General features: G+C 45.5%; 1 protein-coding gene across 6 annotated transcripts in view; it reads left to right on the top strand.

Annotated features, from left to right (window-relative positions):
- LOC145359417 (synaptic vesicle glycoprotein 2B-like) overlaps nucleotides 1–23927 on the top strand; it is a 142846-nt gene that overhangs the window by 73948 nt on the left and 44971 nt on the right. For all 6 annotated transcript variants that reach the window (XM_080213961.1, XM_080213956.1, XM_080213957.1 and 3 more), the window contains one exon: nucleotides 6037–6927. In XM_080213961.1, the coding sequence (XP_080070087.1) occupies nucleotides 6399–6927 (529 nt within the window). In that variant the 5' untranslated portion in view covers nucleotides 6037–6398. The remainder of the gene's footprint in view (nucleotides 1–6036; nucleotides 6928–23927) is intronic.

Genomic DNA, 23927 nt, shown 5'->3' with positions numbered 1-23927 from the left:
GGAATCGGACCAGCTTCATTCTAGCCACAATACTGCATTTAGAATGTTTTTCAAAGCCAATTGTATTTTTGCTCAGAATTAATTTTTTTTAGGTTTTCTCCTGACTGTTTTGGTGGTACAGGTGATGATGACATTCAGCAGTTGATTCTTACTGTCCCATGGTTCATTCAAAGATAACTGTGGCTTGATATCTCCTGTTGCTGAAGTACAATGTGGATGTAATGATTGTCCCGCAGTGTCAAGTCTTGCCGTGTTACAATATACCAGGGTGGCACGGTGGTTAGCACTGCTGCCTCACAGTGCCAGGGACCTAGCTTTGATTCCCTACCTGGGTCACCATCTGTTTGGAGTCTGCATGTTCTCCCCTTGTCTGCGTGGATTTCCTCCGGGTGCTCTGGTTTCCTCTCACAGCCCAAAGATGTGCAAGTTAGGTTGATTGGCTATGACTTAATGTCCCAAGATATGTGGATTAGGGGGATGAGTGGGGTAAATACATGGCGTTACGGGGATAGGGCCTGGTTAAATTGCTCTGCTGGAGAGTTGGTGCAGACTTGATGGGCCAAATGGCCTCCACCTGCACTGTAGGGATTCTACATTTCATTTCGCTTTCACCTTATCGCTCCGATTCAGAGTCGCTGGGAGTTGAAGCCCCAGCAGGTACTGGGCGTTATTTAGGGCCCATGCAAAATGGGATGCCAGTGCATCACAGGACACACACACACTCATCATACACACACACACACACACACACACACACACATACATGCACACACACACATATCATACATGCACATACACACACATATATACACACACATACACACATGCACGCGCACACACATATCATACACACACGTACACGCACGTACACACGTATGCGTGCACACACACACATATACACACACATTCATGCACACGACACACACATCATACCAAGGACCCTGGAATTGTGAGACAATAGCTCTAACCATTGTGCCATCGTGCCGTCCACTTCCAGATACTCTTATCTTATATTGCCATGGCATCTTTAATTTTCAGAAGTGGAGTGGACCTGATTTCAAAGTGAAATATATAAACGATATAGAAAACACTGGACAAGCTCAGCAGGTCTGGCAATATCTGTGGAGAGAGAAGCAGAGTTAACATTTCAAGTCCATCTGACACTTCAAGGTTATTTGGAGCTTAAGATGCTGCAGTTGTGTTTCAGTATTCTTCCATTGAATATATCCCTTGGGCTGGATTTTACATGGCCCAATCTGGGGAGCAGTGGGAATGTAAAAAAGGGCAAATGCCCTCACCCCCACCTTCCAGCCCATCCCGAGCTTATCCACATAATACAGGGGAGGAGTTGGCCTGGTGGTATTATTGCTAGACTGTTAATTCAGAAACTCAGCTGATGTTTTGGGGGCCCGGGTTCAAATCTCGCCACGGCAGATTGTGGAATTTGAATTCAATAAAAAAAATCTGGAATTAAGAATCTAATGACGACCATGAAACTATTGTCGGAAAAACTCATCTGGTTCACTCATGCCCTTTAGGGAAGGAAATCTGCTGTCCTTAACTGGTCTGGCCTACATGTGACACCAAAGCCACAGCAATGTCGCTGACACTCGACTGCCCCTCTGAACAAGGGTAACTGGGGATTGGGGCAATAGATGCTGGCCAGCCAGCAATGCCCATGTCCCACAGATAGATGAATTTAGAAAAATACAAGAAGTGGATGGGTGCCGTATTTGGGAGCCCACCCATCACATTCCAATTAGGCTTGTAACCAAGCCAACTGACCCTGATAATAAATCCTCCATGCAATAAAACATCTGGAATGAACAGCTGGGCAGAAGTGGGCAGCCTACTTTTTAAAAAAGGATCTTGTATGGGAGGGAAGGAAGTGGGATTTGCTCTTTAGGGGCTGCCCTTTGCAAATTCTGGAGCATCCCACCCCTAAGATCCAACAATCATGTAATGACCTCGCTAAGGTACAATAGTGCTTTCATTAGGAACAGAAAACCACCTTATTTACATCTTGCAACACAGGTCAGTGTAGCTCTGGGACCTACAATACCCTGGTTAAGGCTGTGATTTTTTTTATTCATGTGTGGGACATGGGTGTTATGGCTAGCCAGCATTTATTGCCCATTCCTAGTTGCCCTTGTTCAGAGGACAGTTGAGAGTCAACCACAATGCTGTGGCTCTGGAGTCACATGTAGGCCAGACCAGGTAAGAACAGCAGATTTCTTTCCCTAAAAGATATCCGTGAACCAGATGGGTTTTTCCAACAATGACAATGGTTTCATGGTCATCAGTAGATTCTTAATTCCTGATTTTTTTAAATTGAATTCAAATTCCACCATTTGCTGTGGCGGGATTTGAACCCGGGCTCCCAGAACATTAGGTGAGTTTCTGGATTAATAGTCGAGTGATAATACCCCTGGGCCATTGCCTCCCTGTGAGTGCAGGCTTTAAACTTCAGGCCCTCCTCTCTCATTGGGTAGCTCCTATCTGAGAACTCTGGGTCTATACCCAATGGAGTTTAGAAGGATGAGGGGGGGATCTCAATGAAACTTACAGGATGTTGAAAGGCCTGGGTAGATTGGACGTGGAGAAGATGTTTCCATTCGTAGGAGGGACTAGGATCCAAGGGCACAGACACAGAGTAAAGGATCAGCTCTTTAGAACCGAGATGGAGAGGGATTTCTTCAGCCAGAGGGTGATGAATCTGTGGAATTCATTGCATAGAAGGCTGTGGAGATCAGGTCATTGAGTGTATTTAAGACAGAGATAGATAGGTTCTTGATTGGTACAGGGATCAAAAGTTACGGGAAAAGGATGGGAGAACGAGGTTGCGAAACCCATCACCTACCATTGAATGGCAGAGCAGACTCAATGAGCTGAATGATCTAATTCTGCTCCTGTCTCTTATGGTCCAATAGGGAAACTCATACTCTATAAAGCCAACAGAAGATCCATTAATGATGTCCATGTCCTTCACAACCACTACAAAAATCCCTTTTCCTTCCTACTCACCTATAGCCTTAAACCACCCTGACCCACCCAGCCCTATCCTCTCCCTGGACTTAGCTGCTGGGGGGGAATCCATGGGCATTTTTCCTCCTATTCCTGCAGTGCCGGGAGCGGCCACTGACTTGATCTTGGCATTGCTGTGACTGATGGCATTGCTAGCCAATCTGATTGGCTGATAGGTCCAGGGATGGGACTGATGAACTCCCACTTGGTCCTTGTTTGATTGCCTTGCAGAGTGCTATGATTGCAGGGTAAATCGGTGTAGAATGTGGAGCCCCCCCACCCCCACCCCCCCCCCCAGTGCCATATTATTCAGCCGTTTATCTCTTCTCCCAGAATACATGACCTCATCCTCCTCTGCAATAAGTTATCCACAAGTACGATTAACTGACGTCCGTCTTGAATCTTTCCTTGATGTTCGTCAAACCTTAATTTTTTTTGTGTTCTTGAAGGTGGTTCCTGAAACACTGGCTCTTCACTGGCTCAAAAAGCTTACCAAATAATATTGTAAAGTTGTGATTGTGAACCAACTGTGCCATATTGGCACTAACTTAGCAACCCCACACGGAGAAATAATTTTTCTTTATTCATTCATGGGACATGAGTATCGCTGGCTGGCCAGCATTTATTGCCCATATCTAGTTGCCCGAGGGCAGTTGACAGTCAACCACATTGCTGTGGTGCTGGAGTCACATGTAGGCCAGGCCAGGAAAAGATGGCAGATTTCCTTCCCTAAAGGACGTTAGTGGACCAGATGGATTTTTCTGACAATCGACAATGGTTTGGTGGTCATCAGTAGATTCTTAGTTACAGATACTTTGTATTGAATTCAAATTCCATCATTTGCTGTGGCAGGATTCGAACCTGGGTCCCCAGAACATTAGCTGAGTGTGGATGGGAGGTGGAAATGCCTCTGCAGTCCAGGTGTGATATCAATTAGATGTTCTACTTCCTGGGGAGGTGACACCATTCTGAGATTGGGGTTAAAGAATATTGGAAAGAGAGAGAAGACCTTTCTTGGACATAACAGCAGCCATAGATGAGTTGGGAGGGCTTAATGATGGTACTGAATGCCAAAGTGTGGAGATATCTTTGTTTCATCTGCACTGACCTTGATGGGTACAAAATAAGCAGTAGGTATTGGAGATTGCTTTCAGAAATGTTATCCAATCCCACAGTTCAGACACTTCAGGATTCACTCCAATTTCATCAAAACCTTGCCTTGTCCGCAATGTCCACCACTCTCAACGGTTACCTGCAGTATAATTGTTGAAGCATGAAAACATATTAACGCCAAACCCCGAAAACCCCTGGTGGCCTAACACTCTGTATGTGACATTGCAACAGCTTGTCACGTGCCGCAATGACTTATACTTTTGGACACAGGAAGAAGTTTCACAAACACCAGATTAAAGTTCAACAGATTTATTTGGAATCATGAGCTTTCGGAGCGCTCACCTGATAAAGGATCAGTGCTCCAAAAGCTCCTGATTCCAAATAAACCTGTTGGACTTGGTGTTTGTGAGACTTCATACTCAGTCTACCCCAGTCCAACACTAGCATCTCCACATTAGATTTTTGGAAGCAGACTTACTTTTACTTTGATGCATACTGATTTTGATGTAACGATTAGCGCTGCTGCCTCACAGCGCCAAGGTCCCAGGTTCAATTCTGGCCTCGGATCACTGCCTGTGTGGAGTTTGCACATTCTCCCCGTGTCTACATGGGTTTCCTCCAGGTGTTCTGTTTTCCTCCCATAATTCAAAAGATGTGCAGGTTAGGGTCGACTGGCCATTCTGAATTGACCCTAGTGTCAGGGGATTAGCAGGGTAAATGCATGGGCTTGCAATAATAGGGTTTGGGTGGGATTGTGGTCAGTGCAGACTTGATGGCTGAATGGCCTCCTAGGGATTCTATGATTACCTTTGCTAGTCTAATTGAGATGTTTAAAATGATGGCAGAAGTTGATTAGATTCATGCAGAAAAACTATTGCCTCTGGAATTGAAATTTTCAGCACCAAGATTGCTAAATTTTCTCAGGAGATTTACAAACAAGTTTTTTGTTAATTCATTCCTGGGGTGTGATTATCACTGGATGGACCAACCCATCCCTAATTGTCTTTGAACTGAGTGGCTTGCTTGGCTATTTCAGAGGGCAATTAAGGATCAACCACATTGCTGAGGGTCTGGAGTAACATGTAGGCCAGACCAGGTAAGGATGGCAGATTTCCCTCCTTAAAGGTCATTAGTGAATCAGAGGGGTTTTTATGGCAATGGTTTCATTGTCATCATAGGCTTTTAATTCCAGATTTTTATGGAATTCCAGTTTATGTTGGGGATTGGAATCTTGCTCCACAGAACATTCATACAATCATAGAACCCCTATTGTGCGGAAAAAGACCATTGGGCCCATTGAGTCTGCACTAACCATAATTCTATTCATCCCTGTAACCCCACATATTTAACCTGCTAATTCCCCTGACACTAAGGGGTAATTTACCATGGCCAATTAACCTAATCTACACATCTTTGGAGTGTAGGAGGAAACCGGAGCACCCGGTGGAAACCCATGCAGATAAGGGGAGAAAGTGCAAACTGTGCCAGAATTGAACCCAGGTCCCTGGCGGTGTGAGGCAGCTGTGCTAACCACTGTTAACATTAACACAGGGACCGAACCCACTACTCATTTCCAGTTCAGAAACCAATAAAAGCTGAGGATATGAACAATATTCTTTAGTGAACATGGTCCAAAAATGTCCTGCCACGTTACAAATTTATTCCGCTTCTATCCATTTAATATAAACTTCAGATTTAATTAAATAGATATGGGGATTCCACTGAGCACTGAAGTATGCGTGCATCCTCCAAGGACTCTCAGTTTGCCAGACATTTTTAACAACAACAGCTCAATCAGAAAAGAGATTGAAAAGGGACAGGTTGTGAAACTAACTCATTTCATTCCAATCTAAGCCTCGAAAACATCTAAGTTTATTTTCTTTCTCTTCTTTTTTACAGAAATTTACCATTCGGACCAGCCCGTGAGACGAATAAAGGTCATCCATCACTTCAAGACACTGATAGAATTTGATAGCTAAGCTTTGTACAGTGGCAAGAGTTGCCCCACTGTCTTCCTGTTTACCTCAGCATCTCTCTCGGAGACATGCAGTGACCTCATCGTGGAACTGAAAAACACTTAAGGATTTCAAAGTTTTTCCTTCGACCGCATCCTCCGAGGAAATCACTGGCAGAGCATCCAAACAGCTTTGCGCCTTGCTTTTTATTTTAATACAGCGGAACAAATTGTGACTGAGACTGACAAGACTATGCACATGTAGTTGAGGTACAGGTGGGAAGAGGTCTAGCTTGCCGTGAGCACGATGGATGACGGATTTGGGAATAATTCAGACTTCTTTCAAGGAGCCAAGGATATTGCCTACGAGGCCAAGAGGCAGGGCAGGATGCAAGACTCCTACACGCGGTATGAAGGGGGTGGGGAGAATGATGGGGGATATTACCACAATGATGAGCCTCATGCCCAGGAAGACGCTGACAGTGATGCCACAGAAGGGCATGATGAAGATGATGAAATCTACGAGGGGGAGTATCAGGGGATCCCACATCCTGATGATATTAAAGCCAACCGGATGGCAGCAACTCAGCCCATCCCCGATGAATACAGGGACCAAGCGGATCTCATGGCCGAACGAATGAAAGACGAGGAGCAGCTGGCGCATCAGTACGAATCTATCATTGAGGAGTGCGGTCATGGACGCTTCCAGTGGACACTCTTCTTTGTCTTGGGATTAGCACTGATGGCTGATGGAGTGGAGGTGTTTGTGGTGGGCTTTGTGCTTCCTGTGGCTGAGAGGGACATGTGCATGTCAGATTCCAACAAAGGAATGCTGGGTAAGTGCTGCTGAAATTATCCAAATGGAGGCATTTTCTGAGCCTCGGGTTCAATCCATTAATTACACCTTTCTCCCAATGGGTGGATTCTAAAATGAGCATCATTCCTGGTAGATCATAGAATCCCTAGAATGCTGAAGGAGGCCATTCTTTTTGCTTTGATTTATTATTGTCACTGCATGAATATACAGTGAAAAGTATTGTTACTTGCATGCCATATAGACAAAGCATTCACTGGGGAGAAGGGAAGGAGAGGGTGCAGATACAATGTTACAGTCATAGCTAGGGTGTAGAGAAAAATCAATATGGTAGAGAAAAATATATGGTAAGCCCATATATTAGGTCTCAGACTTTTGTATCTTTTTTCTGACAGAAGAAGATGGAAGAGAATATGGCTAGAGTCTGTGGGGTCCTTGACTATGCTGGCTGCTTTTCCAAGGCAGTGGGAAGTGTAGACAGTGTCAATGGATGGGAGGCTGGTTTGAGTGATGGACTGGGCTTCATTTACAACCCTTTGTAGTTTCTTGCGTTCCTAGATAGAGCAGGAGCCATTCAAAGCTGTGATACATCCAGAAAGAATGCTTTCTATGGTGCATCTGTAGAAGTTGGTGAGAGTTATAGCTGACATGCCAAATTTCCTTAGTCTCCTGAGAAAGTAGAGGCGTTGGTGGGCATTCGGCCCATTGACTCTGCAGTAACTCTCCAATAGAGATCAGAGATGTCAATGTTGGCATGTTTTATTTGGATGTGATGCAGATGTTGTCCCTATTTGTCTCAACATACTGATCTTCATCACCAAATCAATACCTGAACAGATGATCAACGGCCTGTATCTGCGCTGTTACATTGAAAAAAAGGGGCAGGGGTAGCTTACTCAGCCCTTCATATCTGCCCTGCTATTCAATAAGATTGTTACTGACCTTTTATGTCAGCTCCTCCTTCCTGCCCTTACCCATTAACCATTAATTCCTTTAGTATCAGAATCCATAGACCTCTGGCTTGAATGTATTCAATGATTGCGTATCCATAGAGAATTGCAAAGTTTCTTCACCGTTTGAATGAAGAAATGTCTTGTTATCTCTGTTCTAAATGGCCAATTCTTGACACTGAGGTTGTGACCCCGACTCTCCAGCGATGGAAACACCAGCATCTCTGCTGTCAAAGCACTGAAGAATCATTTCCTTATTCTTTGAAGCCTAATATAGTTCCAAAGGGTGGAACCTTATGAAAATTTGGCGAAGTGTCAGTTCTGGCATGGAACTGTCCAGCTCCACTTGCCAGCTTTCTCTCCAGACCTTGTTCCTTTCACTGCAAAAGAAAATGCGGGTGTGGTTTGCAAGGGGAGGGGGCTCCTAGAGTTGGGAACTGGCTCCACTGAGATCGGGGTGCCATTTTTAAAGGATGCCCCGGTCACATAAACAAATATAACTCCCCCTTCTCCCCCACCCACCATGGAGGTTTCTGTGGTCTTCCCCCACCGCCATCATCCCCGTCTTCCTCCCACCTCCACACTGACTCTCCCCACCCCACCCCCAAATCATCCCAGCTTGCCCCCACTCTCCCCCCCCCGCCGCCCTCGTGCCCTGTTCATCCCAGGCATTCTCACCCCTTTTTGTGTCTGCATTCCCTCCTCCCCTTTCCTTTAGGACAAATTCATACTATATTCATTAGCCACCTCCAGTAAAAGAGTTGAGCTAGTCCTGCTGCCAGCAAGCCAGGATCTTCATTTCCTCCCAATGGTGAGGTCCCAAAGCAAAGGGGTGGCACGGTGTCACAGTGGTTAACACTGCTGCCTCACAGTGCCAGGGACCTGGGTTTGATTCCTGGCTGGGGTCACTGTCTGTGTGGAATCTGTACGTTCTCCCTGTGTCTGCATGGGTTTCCTCTGGGTGCTCCTGTTTCCTCCCACATCCCAAAGATGTGCTGGTTAGGTGGATTGGCCATGCTAAATTCTCCCTCAGTGTACCTGACCAAGGTTATATTTCTTCATGTCTGAACCTTGTGACAAAGTTGCGGTTGACAAGCTATTCAACTTTGCAAGCCATCACAGCTGTTCTCATTCTATTCTTCGCACAACGTCCACACCAACAAGTCTCCAATGGGATCAGGGATCTTGATAGATTTAATTCCCACTGCTGTCACCTCAGAACTTTGAAATGAAGAGCCCCTATCTCTAGCCTGGGCAAAATTAGCTAGTAGAGCAGTGAGCTGTGTTCGATGCTGGATCCTGTCTGATCTATACGGTTCAGTACCAAGTCACAAGTTGCATTTACTCACTGCTGCTTTGGGAAGGTTAGCAAAGGAGGGAGGGCCTTAAAACAACGTAAATCTCTGGGCCTGGGCTGGACTTCCTAGTGGCTAATGAGAGGACGCCCTTCAAAATGGGAGTGAAGGAACATCTACGTCATTTGGGATGGTGAACAGCAGTGACCTAGTTAAAGCGAGTTCTTCATTGGTTGGGGGTGAGGGGTGTTTGGTATCTGGGCTTTGAGAACAATAAGAATGGTCAGACTTGATTTCCAGTTTGTCCTGAGCATCTGGTCTTAACAGGGATGATGGGGACTGTCTAGAATTTGCCTCAGATGCCCATGACTGTTAACTGGTACCCCTAATCCCGTTCACAATCAATGAGTTCTGCTGAAAAGGGTTTGGGATCCAATTTTAATTCTGTAAATGAATGAGCTTTGATTGAGTGAAAATCTTACCCAACAAACGGAGTTTAAAAAAGTTTAGAAGTTTATTTATTAGTATCAGAAGTAGGCTTACATTAACACTGCAATGAAACTACTTTGAAAATCCCCTAGTTGCTGCACTCTGGTGCATGTTTGCATACACTGAGGGAGAATTTAGCACGGCCAATCCACCTAACCAGCCCGTCATTGGAATGTGGGAGGAAACCCACGCAGACACAGGGAAAACGTACAGATTCCACACAGACAGGGACCCCAGCCAGGAATCAAACCCAGGTCCCTGGCGCTGTGAGGCAGCAGTGCTAACCACTGTGACACCATGCCACCCCTTTGCTTTGGGACCTCACCATTGGGAGGAAATGAAGATCCTGGCTTGCTGGCAGCAGGACTAGCTCAACTCTTTTACTGGAGGTGGCTAATTCTAGACTTGTTTTCTAATTGAGGACAGGAGACTGGCTTCACATGCTGAAGGCCTGAGCCTCAGCAGCCCCACAGATAGCAGTCAGCCAGATCAGGCCCAGGCAATTCCAATTTGAAACTTGGTGTTCTGATCTCTCGATCTCTGAGACGGCTCAAAGAGGTCTCAGAGGTCAGACTTTGAGTTAAAGCTGTGGGGGCCCAAGCAGCTTGACTTCTCCAGATGGTCCGTTAAGGCCACACAGGTGGCCTGTCCTGCCTACAACCAGGGGCTCTCTGGCTCTAATTGTGTGTGCAACACCTCCCCCGCAAGGAACTGTGGGAGGCAGGGTGGGAGCTGGGTGAGTAACAGAGAGAGAGTTTAGCTGGAATTTTACAGACTCATTGTGGTGACGAAGCACTGTGTCTGTGCAAGGACAATGCAGTGAGCTGTTCAAAAGTCCATTAATGTCAGTGGGGCTGGAAAATGCTGCCAGTGGGAGGGGCATGAAATTCCACCTTTCCTCTCTCACCAACTCAACACAAATAGGATTTGATTTCATTTATTATTGTCACATGTATTGGGAACAATATTCTTTCTGGCATGCTATACAGATAAAACATACCTTTCACAGAGTACATGGGAAGAAGGAAAGGAGAGGATGCAGACTATAGTGTTACAGTCATAGCACAAGATCAACTTAATTTGTTTTATTCATTCATGGGGCATGGATGTCACTGGCTGGCCAGTGACACCCATTTATTACCTATTTATTACCCATCCCTAGTTGCCCGAGGGCAGTTGAGCGTCTACCACATTGCTGTGGCTCTGGAGTCACATGTGGGCCAGACCAGGTAAAGCTGGCAGAATTCTTTCATTTAAGGACATTAGTGAGCCAGGTGAGTTTTTCCTGACAATTGACAATGGTTTCATGGTCATTAATAGATTCTTAATTCTACATTTTTTTTATTGAACTCAAATTCCACCATCTGCTGTAGTGGGATTTGAACCTGGGTCCCCAGAACGTTAGCTGAGTTTCCGGATTAATAGTCCAACAATAGTACGGCTAGGCCATTGCCTGCACACCACCCTACATTTGGTAGGTCCATCCAGAAGTCTGATGGTTGCGGGAAAGAAGCTGTTTTTGAATCAGTTGGTATGTGATTTCAGACTTTTGTATATTTTTCCTGACAGAAGGTAGAGGAGAGTATGTCTGGGGTGCGTGGGGTCCTTGACTATGCTGGCTGCTTTTCCGAGACGGTGGGAAATGTAGATGGAGTCAGTGGATGGGAGGCTGGTTTGCGTGATGGACTGGACTGCATTCACCACCCTTTGTAGTTTGGATTTGTGTATCATGATGCAGCTCTTTAAGGCTTTGAATACTCAAGATGTTGAATAGTTTTTTGAAACTGTAACACAATAATGGTACTTTGAATGGTTAACACAGGTTTAACAAAAGTGCATACAATATTCTGCTGTTCTTGCAGGACATCATTAAAATACTGGCCAGGTGCCCAGAATGTTCTCGATAGCTCTGAGAATGATCTGTGATGTGAGCTCTCAACTTCCTATTGATTGAAGACTTTAATGGAAATTATCTGCTAAAGTACCATCTTCCATTTTGTGTATTGACTACCAAGCAAATAAATTTTTGGAACTGCTGTACTAAGTATCTTGCTAAATGTGGAACATAATGAGATTGCTCCTACAGAATGCCTCAAAACCACTCAATGGTTTGAAAGCAGCATTGCTATGTAATGGTGAGGACAGATGTTTTTTTTCCCCTTGGTGACGATGTGGTTAGATTGCTGTCCCTGCACCTTACGGGTTCTGATCCAATCAGTCTGATGGGTTAAAAGCATCCTTATATGTCTAGGCTGTCTCTATCTATTGACTACGGATCACTAAACATAAAATTGCTTCAATTTAGTCCTAAACTCGCAACTCACACTCAGAACGGCTGCAGGAAATGGCAAAAATGCTGAACCCATTGGATGCTCTTCTGAATTTGGGATTTGAGGTCCACGGTTTGACAGAGAAGAAGCTTTTCTCTGCCACTGTCCTTGACACATTTGTGAGTTGCACAAGTTCCATCCATCCTGACAGTTTTGTGTAACAGCTCAATTTACATTAATAAAAAATCATTCATGGCATATGCGTCACTGGCAAGGCCAGCACTTGTTGCCCACCCCTATTTGCCCTTCAACCTGGTAGCTTGTCACACCATTTCACATGAGAGTTCAGAGTCATTCATATTGCTGTGGGCCTGGGTTCACATGTAGGCCAGACCGGGTAGGAACGGCAGATTTCCTTCCCTAATCGAGATTAGTGAACCAGATGGGTTTTTACAACAATTGGTGGTAGTTTCATGGTCTGAGACTGGCTTTAAATTCAGGATTTATTAATAGAATTTAAATTCCACCAGCTGCTGTGGTGGGGTTTGAAAGCATATCCTCAGAGTATTAGGCTGGGCCTCTGGATTACTAGCCTATTGACAGTAGCATTATGCCATCATTTCACTTCTCCAGGTGATCCACTGAGGATCATAGAATCCATACAGTGCAGAAGAAGGCCACTCAGTCCATCGGATCTGCATCTTACCCAGGCTCACACATCCTCCCCCAGCTCACCCGATCCCCATAACCCCTATACAATTGGGACACAAAGGGGCACTTTAGCAAGGCCAATCCACCTGCACATCTTTGGACTGTGGGAGAAAACCCACACAGATACAGAGAGAATGTGCAAATTCCACACAGTGACCCAAGGCTGGAATTAAATCCAGATCCCTCGTGCTGTGAGACACGCCTGGCCTTCCCTGACTGCAATAGAAGGCACGTTGGGTGGCAAAGTGACACTTTATTTGAATCCACTCAGGAAGGCGGATCGAAGAGTACCTTATTCTGCTGGCTGCATGCTTCCTTATGATAAATGAATTTTATCCCAATACTGAGAGGTCAATAGCCACAGCCTTTAGCTTCCTGTATTATAGAATCCCTACAGTGCAGAAAGAGACCATTTGGTCCACTGGGTCTGCATCGACTCTGAAAGGGCATCTTACCAAGGCCCACCCCCTGCGCTATCTCTGTGACCCCACACTTTTACCCCACTAATCCCCCCTAATTTATACATCTTTGGGCACGAAAGTGCAATTTAGCATGGCCAATCCAGCTAACATATAGTAGCGAGAGATGATCTTTTTCCCACCTACACTAGGGACATGTAAAATTAAAATATAAAGTGCTGGAAAATGCTCAGCAGTTGAGGCAGGGTATACAGACAGAAGGACAGAGTTTTTGATTTGATTTATTATTGTCACATGTATCAGTATTCAGTGAAAAGTATTGTTTCTTGTGCGCTATACAGGCAAAGCATACTGTTCGTGGAGAAGGAAAGGGGAGAGTGCAGAATGTAGTGTCACAATCATAGCTAGGGTGTAGAGAAAGATCAACATAGTGCGAGGTAGGTCCATTCAAATGCCTGATATAAGCAGGGAAGAAGCTGTCCTTGAGTTAGTTGGTACGTGACCTCAGACTTTTGTATCTTTTTCCTGACGAAAGAAGGTGGAAGAGAGAATGTCCGGGATTCATAGGGTCCTTGATTATGCTGGCTGCTTTTCCGAGGCAGTGGGAAGTGTAGACAGAGTCAATGGATGGGAGGCTGGATAATATTAATAAGTAACATCTCAACTGAATGATCTTTCATCAGAATAGGAACATATGAAATATTTAATAGCTTATAATAAGAACATAAGAACATAAGAAATAGGAGCAGGAGTAGGCCAATTAGCCCTTCGAGCCTGCCCTGCCATTCAATAAGATCATGGCTGATCTGAAGTGGATCAGTTCCACTTTCCCCACTTTCGCCCCATAACCCTTAATTCCCTTGTCTATCAAAAACCTACCTACCCGTGACTTATACATTTTTAGCGAGGTAGCCTCCACCACTTCAACGTGCAGAGAATTCCAGAGATTCACCACCCTTTGAGTGAAGAAGTTGCTCCTTAACTCTGATCTAAACTGCCCCCCCCCCCCTTATCTTGAGGCTGTGCCCTCTAGTCCTTCTACCCTTTCTAAGAGGGAAGAATCTCTCCACCTCTACCCTATCCATCCTCTTCATTATCTTATACGTCTCTATAAGATCCCCCCTCATCCTCTAAACTCCAACGAGTACAGACATAGTCTATTTAGTCTCTCTTCATAGTCTAACCCCCCCATCTCCGGTATCAGCCTAGTGAACATCCTCTGCACTCCCTCCAAAGCCAATATATCCTTGCGTAAGTGCGGCGACCAAAACTGCACACAGTACTCCAGCTGCGGCCTCACCAGTGCCCTGTACAGTTGCAGCAAGACCTCCCTACTTTTATATTCTATCCCCCTCGCTATAAAGGCCAACATTCCATTTGCCTTCTTGATCACTGCTGCACCTGCAGACTGGGTTTTTGCGACTCGTGCACAAGGATGAGTATAATCAAGTACAGAGAAATGGGGATGGGAAGTTGAAAGAGGAAGAAATAACAGGAGCGATTAAATGCTAAAAGTGATGATGGTACAAGGCAAATAGTAAAGAAAGAGATGCGTCCAGAGGAGGTACAAACAGTTATAGCAAAATAACTCAAGGAGAGAGATTTAATTGTTCTCCCTTCATAGATTGATGCCATGAGACAAATAGACCATGATGTGGATGTGCCGGCGTTGGACTGGGGTAAACACAGTAAAAAGTCTGACAACGCCAGGTTTTAGTCCAACCGATTTATTTGATAGTAAATGCACAAGCTTTCGAGGTTTCCCTCCCTCCCTCCCCCACCACTGGTCCTGACTCGAACAATCTCCAACCTGATGTGACTACCTGATGAAGAGGGAAACCTCGAAAGCTTGTGCGTTTACTATCAAATAAATCAGTTGGACTAAAACCTGGTGTTGTCAGACTTTTTACTACAAATAGACCACACATAAAGTTTACAATAGTATCCAAGTTCCATGGAACTTGCATATATCTCAGCTTGCTGATACTAACATCTTAGTGTTCTGATTTATCTGTGACGAAAAGAGCTGATCAACTTAGTACATCTTAATCCCCATTACCCTATGATTCAGCCTTTTTCAATTATACATCCAGTTGTCTTTTGAAAGTTCTTGCAGAGTGTGTAAGCACTGCTGTCTCACAGAGTCAGGGAGCCAGGTTCAATTCCCAGCTTGCGTCACTGTCTGTGTGTGGGCTGTATGTTCTTCCTGTGTTTGCGTGGGTTTCCTCTGGGCACTCCAGTTTCCTCCCACAGGCTGAAAGATGTGCAGGTTGGATGCATTGGCTATGTCTAATTCTCCCTCAGTGTGGCAACTAGGGGATTTTCACAGTAACTTCATTGCAGTTGAAGAACAGAAACAAGACAGCTTGGTCAGTGTCTGTGTTTCATATGAACCTCCTCCCATTCCTCTTCATCTAAGCTCACCAACATATCTTTCCATTCTTTTCTCCCTCATATCCTTATGTAGTTTCCCTTTCAATGCATTTATGCCATTTGCCTTAACTCCCTACTGTGATAGCAAGTTTCACATCCTAACCCCTTTCTCCTTAAAGATGGTTTAAATCTTTTGGTCTCTGGTTCATCAGAGACTGGGCCTGTGACCCAGGATGCATGTAGGGACCCCATGGAGGTCCTGTAATGCTGACCTCCGTATTACTTGGGAAGTTTGAACATCAGATGGACAGTTCCCCGGTTTCCTGGAACCCTCCGATAAAGCCTCTGATTCTGAGTTGGAATCACAGACTTTGGACAGTTCTGACTTTCTTATCTGGATAGTTACCCAAGAAATGTCAGATACAGAAATCCTGCTCTAACTCTTAGGTAATTACAGAAATGAACCCTCCCTCCCCCAGCACTGGTCCTGACTTGAACAATCTCCAACCTGATGTGACTACCCCTCCCATCTACGTTAACCCCCAACTACCTGACTACACCTCCTGACCTAACTAGTTCCCAACCCAACTACCCCTCCTGACATGCCCTGATAACCCGCCTCCCACCTACCCACGTCACCCACCTGCCACCCTATCACTCGCCCACTTACCTCACCCACCTGCCCACCCGCCCTACCACCCTACCCACTCACCCATCCACTCACACTCACACTGGACTGTTAAGCTTACTACTTGGCAGCTGATGCCACAAAAAGGAGACATCTCCAATCTTCCCCCTTGACCATCCTTCACTGCAATGGAGTTTCCCAATGGACTGTCCATTTTAATTCCCGCAGCATCTGAGCTCAAACCATCTTGCCAGAAATGCAGAGCTGCCTCAGGGTAGAGAAAAATACAGTTCGACTGGCAATTCAGCAGTGAGTGCTGCACCATACAAGATCCGGGTCGATGTTCCTCCTGAATTCCTTCTTGGATTTGTTTGTGGCTATCTTATAGTTGTGACCATTAGTTATGATCTTGCCTGCAAGCGGAAACATCTCCTCTATATCTATCCTATCAAACCCTCCCAAAATCCAAAAGACCTCCATCAATCTTGAGAAGAATTCCAGCCTGCTCAGTCTTTTCAGACAGGTATTCCTCTCAGTTTTAGTATATCCTTTGTTGCAATTTTAAAAAAATCATTCATGGATCATGGGCACTGCTTGCTGGCCAACGTTTATTGTTGTCTAGACCTAGTTGAGGGATTGTGGGGGTTGGGGGGGGGAAGGCGGAGGGAGGATGGGGATAGCACGATGAAACAGTGGTTAGCCCTGCTGCCTCACAGCGCCAGGGACCTGGGTTTGATTCCCGGTTTGGGTTGCTGTCTGTATGGAGTTTGTACATCCTCCCCATGTCTGCGTGGGTTTCTTCCGGATACTCCGGTTTCCTCCGCAGTCCAAAGGATGTGTTGGTTAGGTGCATTGACCATGCTAAATTCTCCCTCAGCATGATGCAGCTAGGGGGTTCTCATAGTTACTTCATTTCAGTGTCAACGTAAGCCTACATGTGATACTGATAAACAAATTAAGATGCCCTTGTTTAGAGGGCAGTTGAAAGTCAACCACATTGCTGTGGCTCTGGAGTCACATGCAAGCCAGGTCAGGTAAGGGAGGCAGATTTCCTTCCCTAGAGTTATAGAGAGTCATATCCCTAAAGGACATTAATAGACCAGATGGGATTTTCCAACACTTGACAACGGTTTCATCAGCACTCCCATTTTCCACTGCTCCTCCATTATTTAGAGACTTATTATCTAAAGAGTTTGTGGCCTCCTGATTCTTCCTACCATCATTTATCTTCAGCCAGAATTTATTACCTCACATTTATCTATTAAAGTTAATTTGGCAATTTCACACTCTATTGACTCGTAATTGGAAAGTGCATGGGAACCCAGGGTGAGGACAGGATTGCATAGCCTGCCAACTCATTGTCAAAGCCTGTGCATGAGAAATTCCCACTTCTGCAAGACGTGTAAATGGCACTCATTGAACTGCGACTATCCAAAGGGAAGAAAACTGCAAGGAAAATGGGGACATTACTGGTTGTTAACACAGTTGTTTAATTTCCTGTCCTAATGCAACTATCAAACTGTACGTTTCCCTATGGAGTGGAGCTGCTTCAATGTGAGTGGGTTCATTCAGAAGCAGCCACATCCTGAGAAGCTAACAAGGCATGTGCACTCCCTTGACAATATTCACAGCCAGAGTTATGAGGACACAGTGTCATTTACAATGCAACATCAGCAGCATCATACGGAAGAGTGATTTTAAAAATGAGGTTTTTGCTCTGGGCACAATAGACAATCTTTGTGCAAATTATGTTCAAAAAGGCACTAGTTTTGAGAATCACTTTTTTCTTGAGTTTCTGCTCAAACTTATTTTCATATTGCCCAAGATAAATTCACCAAGGAGAATAATTCAGCTGAGAGGTGTGGCCAGTTTTGTGGATGAGGCCAATTTCTAAAGCAGTTTTTTCATATCAATGCAAAAGATCACAGAACTCAGTGTGTGCTGGACATAACCCAGTGGTTAGCACTGCTACCTCACAGTGCTAGGAACCCAGGTTTGATTCCCAGCTTAGGTCGCTGTCTATGCAGAGTCTGCATGTTCTCCCCAGGTCTGCGTGGGTTTCCTCCACGTGCTCCAGTTTCCTCCCACAGTCCAAAAGATGTGCTGGTTAGATGCATTCTTTTTTGTTTTATTCCAATTCAATCAAATCGAGTCCAATTCAGAGTCTCAACAAGTTGGGACTTTCCCGATCCAAGCTGGCAAGACAGGGCTCTCACCTCCTGTCTTGGACTTGATCTACATGATCAAGACTCCCCTACCATTGGGAAAAGATATTGACCATACCGATGCCCCTCATTATTTCATAGAGCTCCATTAGATATGAATGATTAAGCATTTCCTGTAACTCATTATGAAATATTCATCATGTGTTAAATGTATTTAATCTTATTCATGGGATCATGGTGAGTGAACAAGCCTGATTTCAACCTTGTAGCCCACTGATGTGAAGGAGAGCCACTCTTGCGGGCCACTCACTAGCCAAGATTGCTTTGCTGTGTCAAAGGCATTCTTTGTTCCACATTCTTGTATAGTATGAAAAGGATTTTAAGAGAAACAGTTTACCCAGTTGTAAATCTGATGGCGATCACATATATCTTTGGCTATGTCAAACCTTGAACACATACCTAGCTGGAATTAGACATATGTCTTTGAACATCAATGAACTGAAGACCAATTTTGTTTTTGCTTTAGCTTCATTAAAAGCCAGTTAATTTATTCTTGGCTTTTGACCCCCAAGCATATCAAACTGTATTTATGAAACTGAATTTCGTATGAGTGTGAAATGGTCAGATAAGAACCAAAAACTTGGTGTGAGGCCTCAGTGTGGGTCCGAGCCACACCACTGGGAGGGTTTCAGGTTTATCCAACTTGTGTTGTTTCAGCTAATGCCAGCTGGAGCGATGTGAGCTGCTCCAAGATTGTCTCAGCATCCTTATGGGCTAGAGAAGAGAAAACAAAATTGTCAGAATTTTGATTTTTTGATTTGATTTGACTTATTATTGTCACATGTATTAACATACAGAGAAAAGTATTGTTTCTTGCGCACTATACAGACAAAGCATACCATTCATGGAGAAGGTTACAGTCATAGTTAGGGTGTAGAGAAAGATCAACTTAATGCAAAGTAGGCTCATTCGAAAGTCTGATGGCAGCAGGGAAGAAGCTGTTCGAGTCAGTTGGTACGTATCCTCAGACTTTTGTATCTTTCTACCCAACAGAAGAAGGTGGAAGAGAGAATGTCTGGGATGTGTGGAGTCCTTAATTATACTGGCTGCTTTGCCGAGGCAGCAGCCAGTGTGGGTAACCCAGAGGTCTGGTTGACTGGTTGAATTTAATGGTTGGTAGGTGGGGTGTTTGACCATGCAGGCAGCATTGGCACTGCCAGGTTGGCACTGCCAGGGGGCAGGGCCTACAGGAAGCTGGACCTGTAGGCAACCCCATAGTAGGGGCTTGCTTCACATGTGAGGGGATGATGGGGAGGGAGGGAGGGAAGATGCCGATGCCCTGAAGAATGGAGATTGGTTAAGGGGAAAACTGATGCTGGTGATTGGGGGTTGGCGGGGGAATGCCAGCGCAGTGATGGGGCAGGGGGTTTCATTAATGTGGTTTTGAGATTGGGGAGCCCTTTAAAAAAACCCCATACAGTGACAACACAAAGCAAACCCCCCTCCCCATTATAAAATGACAATGTGTGGAAGGATCTGGATGGAAAAACTGGGGAGAAACATTCTGGTTTTCAATCTGAGCCTGACATTTTGGGTGGGCTTCTCCAGCCATTCACACCAGCTGGGATTCTCCTGTCCCACTGCAGTGAAAGGAAATTTGGTTGAGCGCCAAATTCTTCATCCTCTTTGGCAGCAGTGGGGAGTGAACGGCCAGAAAATTCCGATCCTTGCCATTTTTTGGGAAGATTCCGGACATGGTCTGACTAAGCTTTGGTTCATACATCCTTCAGGCAACCAAGAAGTCCTGGGTGTATGAAATTGAGTCTCCCTGCATCCCTTCCCTTCTCTTTAGAATGCCTCTTTTGGTCACCTGTCACACTCTCATATGGTGTGGCTCGGGATCAGTCTAAATGCACAATATAAATGCAAGCAGTTGTTGCAAGATAGATGTAACATGGCCTGACAGCAATTGCGTTGGCGTTCTCCCTCATCAAAGTCGCATTGCACCATTACCTCAGGACATCTGGCAAGTCAATCTGTCTTCTGGAGACTACCTTGAAATTGTATCTGAAGTGAAGCAATTTTCTATTGAATTATTATTGTAAAGCACGCATCACAGGTTTGCTGTCACAGATAGCTTCAGGAGATGCTCAGGAGTAATGTACAAAAGATGCACTGAATTGGCTGAGTTCTCGGAGACAGTGAGCATGTTTTGGAATAATCTCCTCGGGAGCTGCCCTTGCTATTCCATTGCATTTCTTTTGACTATACGTTGGTGAAAATTTTATCATGGTCACAGAGCTACATCATTCATGGGAATGATTTTCTGCCGCATTGCATGAAACAAGTTGATATTGATTTTCTTAATGAGCCAATCACTGAAGGGCAACTGGGATGGGCAATAAATGCTTCTCTAGCCAGCGACACCCACATCCTGTAAATGAATTTATAGATTGAAATTCTATTGTTTCATTCAGTTGCAAGTATGGCAGAAGATGAATTAGATGGACCATCCACCCATATGTTAGTTAGTTACAATTATGATAGCACAGTGGTTAGTTAGCACTGCTGTTTCACAGAGTCAGGGGCCCAGGTTCAATTCTGACTGACTGTCTGTGTGGAGTTTGCAAGTTCTCCCTGTATCTGCATGGGTTTCCTCCCAGTGCTCCGGTTTCCTCCCACTGTCCAAATATGTGCAGATCAGGTGGATTGGCCATGCCCCTTAGTGTCCCAGGTTGCGTGGGTTTAGGGGGATTACAGGAGTAAGTACGTGGAGTTACAGACATAGGACCTGGGTGGATGCTCTGTCAGAGGGTCACTGCAGACACGATGGGTTGAATGGCCTCCTTCTGTAGAGATTAGATGATTCTATGAATAGCAGCAAGGATCCAGCTTGTCCGGGCTCCGAGCGCGCAGTGTTTTCCCAGATTTTAAAGGGCTTCTCCCAAAGTTAAAGTTGTGCTTGGACCTCCAGTGGACAATGATCCCAGATAACAATGTGAATGAGGAAGGTCAGGAGATGTTCCCTTACCATCCCTTGATTGGGTCCTTGTGACACCCATAAAGAAAAACACCCGAGTGAAGCTGGATGTTGGACCTGTGCTGCAAACTTTCTCAGAGCCTTGGAATTCTCAGAGATGTGCTGAAGATATTTTATATCTTTGGGAATGGCATGCTGGCACAGTGCTTAGCACTGCTGCCTCACAGGGACCCGGTTTCAATTCCAGCCTCTGGTCACTGTCTTTCTGGAGTTTGCACATTCTCCCCGTGTCTGTGTGGGTTTCATAAGAACATAAGACCATAAGAAATAGGAGCAGGAGTAGGCCATCTAGCCCTTCGAGCCTGCCCCGCCATTCAATAAGATCATGGCTGATCTGTCGTGGCTCAGTTCCACTTTCCCGCCCTCTCCCCATAACCCTTAATCCCCTCTCTTATCAAAAACCCATCAACCCGCGTCTTAAAAATATTTAGCGAGGCAGCCTCCACCACTTCAACGGGCAGAGAATTCCAGAGATTCACCACCCTTTGAGTGAAGAAGTTCCTCCTCAACTCCGTTCTAAACCGCCCCCCCTTTATCTTGAGGCTGTGCCCCCTAGTCCTACTGTCTTTTTTGAGCGGGAAGAGTCTTTCCACCTCTATCCTATCCATCCCATTCATCATCTTATACGTCTCAATGAGATCTCCCCTCATTCTTCTAAACTCTAACGAGTACAAGCCTAGTTTATTCAGCCTCTCCTCATAGCTCAACCCCCTCAACTCCGCTATCAGCCTAGTAAACCCCCTCTGCACTCCCTCCAAGGCCAAAATATCTTTGCACAGGTGCGGCGCCCAAAACTGCACACAGTACTCCAGCTGCGGCCTCACCAATGCCCCATACAGCTGCAGCAAGACCTCCCTACTTTTATATTCAATCCCCCTCGCTATGAAGGCCAGCATCCCATTAGCCTTCCTGACCACCTGCTGCACCTGCAAGCTGGGTTTTTGCGACTCATGCACAAGGACCCCGAGGTCCCTCTGCACCGTCGCCTGCTGCAGTTTTTCGCCCCGTAAGTAATAATCCTTCCTACCATTATTCCTACCAAAGTGGACCACCTCACACTTGCCAACATTAAATTCCATTTGCCATTTCCTGGCCCATTCGCCCAGCCTATCTAGATCCTTCTGCAGACTCTCCACGCCCTCCGCACAATTTGCCGTTCCCCCAATCTTGGTGTCATCAGCAAATTTCGACACCCTACACTCGGTTCCCTCCTCCAGATCATCTATATAAATGGTAAAAAGCTGAGGCCCCAGCACCGACCCCTGGGGCACTCCACTAGTCACCATCCGCCAATCCGAATAGCACCCGTTGACCCCCACTCTCTGCCTCCTATTTGACAACCAATCCTCTATCCACGCTAACACCCTACCCCTAACTCCATGTCCCTCGACCTTCTGCAATAACCTCTTGTGAGGTACTTTGTCAAACGCCTTCTGAAAATCTAGAAAGACCACATCCACCGGCTCTCCTCTATCCACCGCCCTAGACACATCCTCATAGAACTCCAGTAAATTTGTCAGACACGACTTCCCTTTAATGAAACCGTGCTGCGTCTGCTCTATCAAGCAATTCCCTTCAAGATGCCTCGCAATTTCCTCCTTAATGACAGATTCTAACATTTTACCTACCACAGACGTTAAACTAACCGGCCTATAATTCCCCACCTTTTGCCTGGCACCCTTCTTAAACAACGGCGTAACATTAGCCGTTTTCCAATCTTCCGGCACTTCCCCGGAATCCAGCGACGTCTGGAAAATAACCACCAATGCATCCACTATAACCTCCGCCATTTCTTTCAGAACCCTCGGATGCATTCCATCCGGTCCTGGGGACTTGTCCACAATCAGCCCCTCCAGTCTGTTGAGCACCGCCTCTCTAGTAACAGTAATGTCATTAAGACCCTCCAGTCCTACCACCTTTCCATCGCTAACACCCGGCAAATTATTCACGTCCTCCTCCGTGAAGACAGAAACAAAAAAGTTATTCAATACCTTAGCCATATCCCCATCCCCTACCACGAGGTCCCCTTTCTCATCCTCTAAAGGACCAACGTTCACCCTAGCCAGCCTCTTCCTTTTTATATATTTATAAAAACTCTTGCTATCCTTTTTTATATTAAGCGCTAGCCCAGCTTTATAGTTTATCCTACCCTTCTTTATCAACTTCTTTGTCAATCTTTGTTGACATTTAAACCTCTCCCAATCCTCTTCTCGCCTACTACTCTTAGCTACTCTAAACGCCTCCGCTTTTAATTTAACACTTTCCTTCACCTCCATCGTTATCCACGGCTTATTACCTCTCCTCCCACGGTCCTTTTTGACCATCGGAATAAATTTCCGCTGAGCACCAAGAAAGATCTCCTTAAAGATCCTCCACTGCTCCTCAGCAGACCCTCCCTCCAACGCGCTCCCCCAGTCCACATTCGCCAATTCTTCTCTCATCCTACCGTACTCCCCTCTATTCAAACAAAGTACGCGTGTCCGGGAACCCACTTTCTCCTCCTCCATCTGCACCAGAAACTCCACCATACAATGATCACTCTCCCCAAGAGGATCCTTCACCGCAAGATCCCTAATTCTACCAGCCTCATTACATAGCACCAGATCCAAGATAGCTCACTCCCTCGTTGGCTCCAACACACACTGTTCCAGGAAACTATCCCGGCAGCATTCCAAGTTTCCT

This window comes from Carcharhinus amblyrhynchos, chromosome 28 (genome assembly GCF_965287045.1).
Source record: "Carcharhinus amblyrhynchos chromosome 28, sCarAmb.v2.hapA, whole genome shotgun sequence".
Lineage (NCBI taxonomy): Eukaryota > Metazoa > Chordata > Chondrichthyes > Carcharhiniformes > Carcharhinidae > Carcharhinus > Carcharhinus amblyrhynchos.
This window is presented reverse-complemented; position numbering and strand designations above follow the sequence as displayed.